The sequence below is a fragment of the Theobroma cacao genome, chromosome 4 (assembly GCF_000208745.1).
Source record: "Theobroma cacao cultivar B97-61/B2 chromosome 4, Criollo_cocoa_genome_V2, whole genome shotgun sequence".
NCBI lineage: Eukaryota > Viridiplantae > Streptophyta > Magnoliopsida > Malvales > Malvaceae > Theobroma > Theobroma cacao.
The window spans coordinates 24,474,411-24,484,645 of record NC_030853.1 but is presented as its reverse complement, the minus strand read 5'-3'; the positions used below and the strand labels follow the sequence as shown (position 1 = coordinate 24,484,645).

Genomic DNA, 10,235 nt, shown 5'->3' with positions numbered 1-10,235 from the left:
AGAAGAGTAATTAAGCTGACATATAAGCTGTTAGCTCACCAAGTTATTTGTGGTTAAATCAATATTAACTGATTCAATATATTATATGACATATAAGCTGACAAACTGATGTGATGAAAAAAATCAATATTTTGATTAATAACTTCCACAAAGTCATGTTAGCTCACCAAGTTATGTGTCACATGGGTGAAAAAAAAAATCGATTGACAATGAGTAAGAGGACGATAAACTTTCATTAGAATTAAAAGTTTGTTTACATTTAAACAAAAATTTAAAGATTTAATTAAAATGTAAGAGTTTAAAGCAAGGTAATTCAAATCACAATACCAATTGAATTTTAAATTAAATTTTAATTTAGGTCCAATTTAATTCTTAATCCTAACATAAATTTAACTGTTGTTAAAACCAATGTTAACTCACATTTTCAGCTCCAGTGGCATATGATGCATTAGACCATATTAACTTTCACATAACCATGTCAAATAGCAACTATTAAGTGATTCAACTCAGTTACAACTATAATTTTTTAAGAAAAAAAGTGATTCAAATAGCAATACCAATTGAACTCTAAATTGAATTAAATAATATTTTATGCAATAAACGATTAGTATTATTTTATGTAATTATTGAATGAGTTTTTAAACCTTATGAATGAATTGATATGTACATATCTAGCTATTAAATTTATTAAATTAATTTTTATGATTATAGTTTGATAAACAATTCATAACTCTATGAAGCTATTTACTTAAAAAATTCCAAAATATAAAATATAATTTTTGATTAAATTCTGGGTAAGGTTGTTCATACCATGCTAACCATAAACTTAGTCATAATTAAAAATTATCATGTGAGTATTTATGAATCCAATCTTAATAATAATTATGTCAGATTAATGAAAAGTTTGAATCAATACATATTTTTTTCAAATTATTTTTTCTCTTCTTTAATTTTTCCTTACTTTTCCTTTTCAGATAAAAATACGAATACTTTTAAAAATCCTAAATCCCTTTTTACCTTAAAATCAATACCTGTTGCACCTTTGAAACAATATATCAGACTCCCAGACACAAAATCCAATTCCATTTATATTGGAATTAGTTTGGAAAATGTTGAAAGGTAGAACTGTTTCCATGAATAAAATTTTTCTTTTTCGTCACCAATTTCCTTTCTAGTTCCTATCCAGTCCACCTTCCACCATTGCAGGGAACCTGGAATGAAATGATTGCGATGCACACCGCCACCACTGCCTGCCACGGCAGATAGGTGAAAATGAAAATGCTCGATACAGAGCTTTGATCTGAAATCTGGAATCATTTGTCAAAAGGGGAAGTCACTGGTACAATGTAGCTTCACACAGCTACTACTGCCCAGTAGCCACATTTCACCAGGTAGAAATATTTCAGATAACATGAAGATTTAGAATGAACTATTGCTAAGCAAAGGTCAAAGTACATTTTTTTTCTAGTACGCTCCACATGTGCTACAGAAACGTTTTTGTATGTGCATGTATCCCTATGTCCTACTTTGCTTCAAAATGAATAATTGGTATTAATGGAGAAGGGACAGAACTTATGCTGTTTGATTAAACTACTGACCCCATTTCCTTCTCTATTTTGCGAGGAAAACAATTTTTCTGCAAGTCTAACCATGATAGCTGATCACTTACAGAAATTAAAATACTCCAAGCGCTTGATCCGGCTATTTCCACTCCTTTACCACAGCAGGAGCTTTTTCTTGATCCAAAATTTTGTAGTTTCCAAGAAATGATGTGATGGAAGCTGGTAGGGTCCTCATCAACAATCCTTTTGATCCCATGATACCACAGCACAGAACCTTCCCTAATCCATCAATCTCTGATTCATATTGTTCATAAACAAAGAATGCAGTGAAGGCAAAAACCAGAGCTGCATTACCAATTATTTTCCAAAGTCAATACCAGGATAAACCAAAACAACTTGTCATTTATTGGCAAAAGTAAATTGTTACTCACCAATGCCAATAAGCACCGCCATCGAATAAGACAGAATCAACATGACAAAATAAAGAACAACCACAGCCTGAATACATTACATGCATAAGTCAGAAGTTCAATAAATATAGAAGAAAAGCTTGCATAGGTAAAGCAATATTCATCATAGAACTTGATATTATGCTCATCATTGTGCATTATATGGACTTATGCATAGCTTGTCCAGTTATAATCAACCAAAAAAAATTGGAAGTCCGTATTTTGCTAGTTTGCTTCAAGTCAAAGTTCGCAAATTCTCCACATTGAGTTTTGGGCAGTTTATGCATGTATGGCTGATAAATGAGTTTTGGTGTTATTCTTCATTTCCAAGGGGTTGGAGCCTGGAGATAATAGGATGAAGGAGTCAATGACAATCAATATTTGTTTTCTAAACTCAAACCATCTCTGCAAGGGATCTAAGTATACTGTTACAGAAATCTGGTCCTTCAGCAAAATTGTGAGGAGAAATCAACGAAGGTATTTATTTGCTTTTGTTTTAATAGATGAAACCAAAGAAGCTCTAGTCTTAGATAGTGTCACCAAAAGAAGGAAATGCAATAAAGGTAGCAAATTCAATGTTTTTGACAGGGAAACCGGTCTCATATCTAATGAGACACTTCTAATTCCCTCTGGGATCTATCCCATATCTTTCATGTGTATATATATGTCCAAACTGCATGTTCTTTTCATCCTACTCCAACAATCAAGGTGCATGATGCACCTAATAACAATGCACATCAGACTTCATTAAGGCAAATGCTAATGAGTGCCTAAAGTCACTTTTTAGGGTGCTGCCTTTTTAAAAATATTTCACATTTAATGGTTAACTCTAAATGTAGTTATTTCCTATGCACTGAGTAAAACATACTCCTATTTCTTTGATCGATAATCTTAACAAGTTCCTTGGGGCACTCACTCATTAGCAAGACCTTTGTAGTGGGTTTAGGTTCAGTAAGTTAGGACTTTACGGTATGCAGTTGTAGCATAGGAAGAAATACTACAGTTTGGAGGAAAATTTCTGGCAGTGGCAAGATTTTAGGGGTTTAATAATTAATTGGTGCAGTTAGTTGGCAGTGATAAAGAGATATGCACAGGTTTTAGTTGGGGTACCATAGAAAAGAAAACATCAGGATTTCTGGAAGTAGTTTTGATGCTGTAAAGCGTGAAGAAGGATAGGAACAAGAAAGAAAGAACAATAATAAAGAATTTGCCTTCAACCATCACAAGTCATTAATCAAATAAAATAAACTACCTCAAAATCAACACAATTAAGTCCCAATAACTCAAAGGTTTTATATGGGCATAATCCTAAATCCTAAGCACAAAAGTTCCTTAAATCACAAGCTTTGGAAATAATATTCAAACTAAAACTTTAGACCACAAAAACAACCCAATAACTTTATTAGATTTAACCTGGGATGCAATGGACCATTATAGTGGCACATTTTTTTAAAAAACAATTTACTAGCATGCACCTCGATACCAGAACTCAACAGAAACAATGGGAGTTTCAGGGAGACACATACAAGGAAAAGTTCAAGGTTGGAGATTTCATATAATACATGTTACAGAATAAAAACCCATAATACTTAACTCATCAATAGAAGACTTTAAAAATGCATGAAATCACAAAAGAACTGCCATCACTATACAAACCTTGAAAAAATTGCTCCAATCCTCTCCCTTGGCCAACAATCTGATATTACGAACTCCTTTATTCCACATATATGATATGGATCTGATAGAATCTCTGACGGCTGATTCTGAGATTTTAAAGCAAGAAGAAGATATCCTTTGAACAGCAAAACCACATCTGTTGCAAAGGCAATCATAATTGAGACAATGGACATATATGCATGTGTGCTTGTCTGAAAAAGATGTTTCCAAAAATTTATTACTCCAGGAAAAATTAAACTTGCAAATTTCTAAAGTTAATAACAGGAATATAAATACTTCAGAGAGAAAGAAAAGGTTCAGGTATGTCAGGTGCTCTATTCCTTGTAAACAACCAAACTGCATTCTTTAATTGCTTTAGGGGGCAAAAAGGACGTGGCATCTAATAAGCTAGTTTTACTGTATAAGAAGCAAGCCTGGTTGAGTCATGTTCACAGAAATTGTAAAAGCGAACTTGATTAACTCTGAACCAAGGGAAACATGATAAGTACTTCAGAACATCTTTTTAACTATAAAAACTATGAAAAATTACAAAACCTTCTCCTCAAACCCACCCCCCGCCATCTCTTATGACCCAGAGCATAAGCAAAAACAGGGGAATGGGAAGAAAGATAGGTAAGAGCAAGAGGATATTAATCACAAGAGTTTGGCATTGAACACAGACACTGGATAAGAAAAAGGTGAAATGGGACAACCAAGGGAAATGAGGACTGAGCTACTATTTCACATTCCACACAGAATGAATCAATGTGTAAAAAAAGGGGGCTCAACTAAACTGTAGCAAATTGAAGATGAAACATCTTAGAAGGCCTAATGAAATGCCATAATGATAAAACAACCAAGGCATGTAATTACCAATACTCACATCTTTGATGGTAAAATGCCATATCCATAAAGAACAACTGTAACTAGCAGCAGAAGCTTGGCTGCAGATGAGGTAAAAGTTCTTCCACAGAGAAAGAACCAGTAAAATACCAAAGCCAGAGTGAGGAAGCATGTAAATGTTCTCTTTTCATTTCTCCACAGCAAGATCTCCGCAACTGAAGCAAAGCAATTCAACGTCATTATACAGCGAAAATTGCACTATCATGCCTCATTTATTTACAGAAGCCTACTTGGTTGCATCCAAAGAAAAGATGCTGACTCAATAATAATGTCTTAAGTCTTCAATTAGTGATAGATTGGTGCATCTTGTTCTATGCTTCTATCTGATTGTACAGATTGTGAAACATTGGCTTAGGCTTCAGGCTGAAGTTAACATGGACCATATAGCCTGTCAGTTACAGTTACAAACCCAAAAATCGTCACCAGCATTTGAAGAAAGAAAGAATAAAATTTCAACTATTCTTCCCATTGTACAATCTTGTGACGTGTTAGCATGCATCAGAAAGCACCTGAACTTTGAAAATCAGGCATAAGGGCAGTGGCTAAAATAGCAAGGAAAAGAGATAAACAGCTCCAAGATCAAAATCTATGAACAAATTGACCATGTGCTCACTGAAAGGATGCTACTTAAAATTCGTTGGCTAAGCATAAGCTTCAGAAAAAATTCCTATGCAATGCCATTATGGAGCTCTGCATAAAAAATCATATAATGGAATACCTATCCCACTGCCCAGCAGCTTCTCTGCTTTGGATTTTTCATTATAATTGCTGTATCTCATAAAAGATGAGTCTTTGGATGAACATGAGAATGATTCAATGGTCGACTTGACACCATCCTGTATTATCAGCAGCAAGAAACAAAAAAGATGTCAAACTTTCAGATAAAAAACTCATCCTCCCTACTGGATCTTGATAAACTATTTTCTTGTGATTGAAAAAATAGGGCAATGAGAAAAAGAGCCTTCAAATCACACTTCTATATGCTGAATCCAATCACTCTGTGCTTAAATCTAACATTAACTATCTCTTAACGAAGAACAGAATCTAACATGAATGAAAAAGAGCAAATAGGGAATGGAAATTGTCTTTCTGCTTATGAACTCAGCGGAAGGAAAAGAACGAAGACGTAAAGAACAAAAGCAGTTATCGGATTCCACGCCCAACTGCCCCTTTCTTGCTTCAATTCCTTCTACCTTTTAAATTTGGCAAAGCAACAAGAAAACCTGATTCTACCTTCATCCTATCATTTACGTTCAAAGAAATAAGCAGAATTAACCTCACTCTATTTACCTTCCCATCAAATATTTTCAATCTATCCATCACAATGGATATGCTTAGGAATATGAACAACAAAGCCTTAGCATTGTTAACTTATTTACATGACAGCTTGTCAGGAAACGAATGAATTGAACTCAAGAATGTTTAATTGACTGTACAAATCAACTGATGAGTTAAAATCCAGTTGATGCTTTAGAAGTGGAGACCAGCAGTAGTGCTTCCAATCTATAAGAGATGAAAGATATATTCAAAAGCAATACAATCCTTGGCTAGTTAACTGATAAAAAGTACTGTAGTTTCTGAAAAGTCCTAACATAAGTCTTGAAAAACTACAGGTTAATAGAATATCTACACATATTCTATAGAATATAGCAGTTCCAAAAGAATGGACAGGTCAGGGGAATATCATACAGTAGAAAGGAATGCACTGACATAGAAAGAAAGACAGCAGCAGCAACAGAGACTTACTTCTAGGGAGACAACAGGTGAGTATCCAAGATGCTTTTGAGCGGCAGAGCAGTCAAAAGTTCTGGTGCGTGAAGCTAACTGAACAAAGTAATGAGGTGACACAGAATAGTTATACATTCTGAAGTGCAATTTGTCATATATACATTGCTGAAGTGAGAGACTATAGGAAACCATCCAAGTAGGAATTTTTATGAACGGTCTGCAATGCAAGTGACAACTCCAGTTAGGTAAAAAATGTTAAAAGTCTGGCAACATAAAAAACAAAAAATAAAAAATAAAAAAGAAAATAATTTGTGATTGCTTCAGCAACCAATCTAGCAGAAAGACAAACCACATAAATTGTCAACGGAAAAAAAAAAAAGGATTCAGAGAAGGAAGTCAAACAGAATGGTAAAACATGTAACAACAGATTTTGTATACCATAAAAGTAGGAATCCACTACCAAGCAAGCAAGAAAACACATTCCTACTTAAGTATCCTTGTTGCTAATTGTATGGCAAAATCCAACTTGCATTTTATGCTGAGGAATAGGCAATAAACAGCTCATTTCAAAATTCAAGACCAAAGCAAAGCATCCAAATATATAATAAGGGCCCGCCACATAATCACAGTTTCTTTGTTCCCTTCTGCAGCCCATCATTACCTCTCTTGGTTCGGGGAAGTGCAGGGGATTTAGGTAGCTATGCTGTGGCAACACTTGAAATTTATACTATTAGAAAAACAGTCTTACTAATGAAAGTAAATCTTATTACATGTCACAATCATGTTATTTGATTAATCTACAGCATAGTAAATCAAGTAAATTAGTATGATATAGCAGAGTTCCTCACATATGAAAATCAGCACACTTTACCTTTGATAGCCTAAGCCTTCAAGGATGAGAGACACAAAATCCCAGAACATCACAGGCTCAAGATTCGTGATGAAAAAAGCCTACATATTGAGATCATCTCCCTTATGCATAGGTTCATATAAATTAAAATATGATAGAATAGCTAACAACACTCTTAAGGAGTACCTTTCCAGCCACAGAGACTATCCGAGAATCTAGAGTTTCTGCTGCACAAATATAAGCATGAGCAACATTTTCCGCATAGGTAAAGTCAGACATATTTTCACCACTTCCTATAATAAACTGAAATGAGAAAACCTGTTACTATAAAAAGGATCAAATAGAAATATTCTCTGTTCCATGACAGTAAAGAATAGATGATTATTTTTCCAAAATAGCAAAACAAGTAATAGAATTCTACAAACAGACAACCACCTGCACATTGCCAAAAAGCATTCAATAATCTAGGATGCATAAATTTTACACAAGATAAATTCAAAAATGGGAGACGGTGGCTAAAGATGAAGAGGTTCTTAAAGATTCATTTCTTTATTTCACTTTCAGTCCGTATTCTGTTTGCCAATGTATAAATATCCATTATGATCAAGTTGGTTCCAAATTAATAATACTAGTAAATCTACAGCTCTAGACAAATAAAGTGATGTTGAGACAGTTCGCAAACCTTTGCCAAACCAGATTTGGCTAAATTCACTAGCAAAGGCACAAACTGTGTGTCACCAGGTCCAAAGATGTTGCTAGGGCGAAGTACACATGTTAGAAGACCATCAATATTGTTAGCTAACCGGACCAGTCCTTCTGCTTGAACCTTAAGGTCAATCAACATATCCTGAAACTGTATTGGTGCATCAATAAACAAAAGGACAAATAGCAAAGAAAAAATTGTAACTCAAAATCCAAATTGTTTCATCAGATTGCAGCAATAAGAAACATACTTTCCCTGGGCAAGTGAACAATTCATCACCATTATGTATATCCTGTGAACCATCAAACACAACATCTGCAGAACTGTTGTATATGAGTCGTCTAACTTTACAATCCCGGCAAGCATTAATGACATTTTTTGCACCTGAACATATTATCAACACAAAGTATCATTTTAAAAATCGAGTATACAATTATGAATTGACAACATCAAAAGAGGGGGAGAAAATACCCATCATAAGAGGGAAGAAAAGACCCATTACCTTGAACTATGATCATGTAGCAATTACAGAAATCATGCGTATTTAAAACTGATGGTTCCATGTAAAACACAACATCTGCACCTTTAGTTACTGCAAGAGGTGAATTGTAGAGGCAGAGTCAATTTCTTGAACATTTTCATTGTTGCGAACATTCTAAAACTGAAAATGAAGCTAATGTGTAAAATATGTGAATTCAATAGATTCCTTCTGTCTCAGTATCCAGTTCCGTTTCTTAACAAAGAGTATTCAGATACTACTTTCTTTTTCAATTTTTTTTTTGCAACCAAACAGAAAACAATAAATTCCGTAAGACCATTAGTTCCATGCTTAATTTGTGAACGGAAAACATAAACAAAAAGATTGACTAAACTCTAGCATTTTTCACTGTTTCAGTTCTGACATTTTGTCATGGTTTCTCAGGAACTAAATATCGGTATCATAGACCTTAATTTTCCATTCTTTCCAGCTAAAACTAAATCCATCCAGTAATATTTATCTTTGGGGAAGAAAAATCATTTCAGAATTTTCTCTTTTATGGTTAATTTCAGAAAAAAAGAAAGTAAATGGACAAAAAGCCACCATTTCAATTAAGCAAGGAACTCTTTAGTTGCTGCTTTTACTACTTGCTTTTCATTTCCAAGAAAAAATCGAAAAGTGTTTAAATACAAAAGCAAACAACATTATTGAAAAAATAAAAAATGTAATTTTTAGATAACAAAATGTATGATTTTACTTTTATATAGACTAAATATTTTATAATTGCTATTAAATTTTAATCATTTGTTCATTTTTAATGAACTATTATTTTGCGTTTACTTTATTGCAACTTTGTAGAAAGCAAAAATCAACGAAACCTTTTATTAAAAAGAAAAAAAGGAAAAATCATGCAAAATTCAAGCAATTTTAAACAAAAAATGCTCAGCGCAAAGTCAATCCTTAGCTAAAAAAACTTAAAATCACCAAATATTTGAAAATATAGATAAATAAATAAATAGCTGATCAAGCTTCCTTTTCTGGCAGTTCTACAGTAACCGAAATGCATATACACACACAAGCACGAAATGCTTATATCATATGTAAAGAGGCATACATACGAATAGTGATCGTATAATAACGTTTATATATATATAAAACAATTTCTTTTTACCTTTGATGATTTGAGAAGTATCGCGAACGTCGACGTTGCAAAAGGAGGCTTGTCCAGAGCAGAGAGCATCGGAGAGGAGAGAGTCGGAAGCGGAGGAAGGATCGAGCTGCAGAGAGTGAGAGGATGAATCGGCGACTCGGACGATCCAACCTCCCAGTCTCAGCAGCCTGGCGACAAGGGTTCTCCCTAAAAATCCTCGGCCTCCGAGCACCACGCACGTTCTTGTCTCGTTCCAATCCCCATATGACACGTCATTCGCCGTCGTCGTCACCACCATTCTCCTTTTTCCTTTTTTTTCCCCTCTTTTCTGTGTTCCTTTTGTTATTTCTTTTTCAGCGAGAATCGGGATTGTCAATGTTTTCGATTACTGTGCGGAGGACTATCCCTATGGGCGTTGTAAAATAAGGAGGTGTTCGCCGGGAAAACGTTGCATTAATTTTTTTTTTTCTTTTTCCTTTCTGGTAGGACTTAGGAGGCAAAAAAACGCAAAACTTTTTTTGGGTAGAGGAGAAAAAAGAAAAAGCGTAGATAAATTGGATCGTGGGAGGTGGGTCCCAGGGATCGGTTGAGATGGTCCACGGCGTCAGATGCTTGGGCGCTTTCGGGTGAAAGTTACTACTCCCACTGAACCTTGTTTGTCTCCTAACATTCGTCTTCTCATTTGACGATATATTTGTGCAACAAGTTTCATTTTTTAGGAACAAAAGTCTTATTTACAAGTAAAAGAATATTTTC

General features: G+C 34.4%; 1 protein-coding gene across 1 annotated transcript; it reads right to left on the bottom strand.

Annotated features, from left to right (window-relative positions):
* On the bottom strand, nt 1,317-10,027 carry LOC18602449 (3beta-hydroxysteroid-dehydrogenase/decarboxylase). Its single transcript, XM_007033833.2, has 12 exons — nt 9,501-10,027; nt 8,354-8,443; nt 8,102-8,235; nt 7,831-8,001; nt 7,335-7,451; nt 7,170-7,249; nt 6,317-6,515; nt 5,289-5,406; nt 4,551-4,725; nt 3,668-3,824; nt 1,994-2,060; nt 1,317-1,907 (listed from the first exon to the last, which is right to left on the bottom strand). Exons 1-12 carry the CDS (start codon nt 9,775-9,777, stop codon nt 1,702-1,704), a joined length of 1,791 nt encoding a protein of 596 aa, XP_007033895.2. The 5' UTR covers nt 9,778-10,027; the 3' UTR covers nt 1,317-1,701.

Bases quoted from the DNA above. Each gene is read 5' to 3' on its own strand.
- LOC18602449 (XM_007033833.2), bottom strand. From the start codon at position 9,777: ATGGTGGTGACGACGACGGCGAATGACGTGTCATATGGGGATTGGAAC. The intron at 8,444-9,500 runs GTAAAAAGAAAT...CACCTCTTGCAG, and splicing joins TACTTCTCAAATCATCAAAG to TAACTAAAGGTGCAGATGTT. The intron at 7,250-7,334 runs GTACTCCTTAAG...CTCAATATGTAG, and splicing joins TAGTCTCTGTGGCTGGAAAG to GCTTTTTTCATCACGAATCT.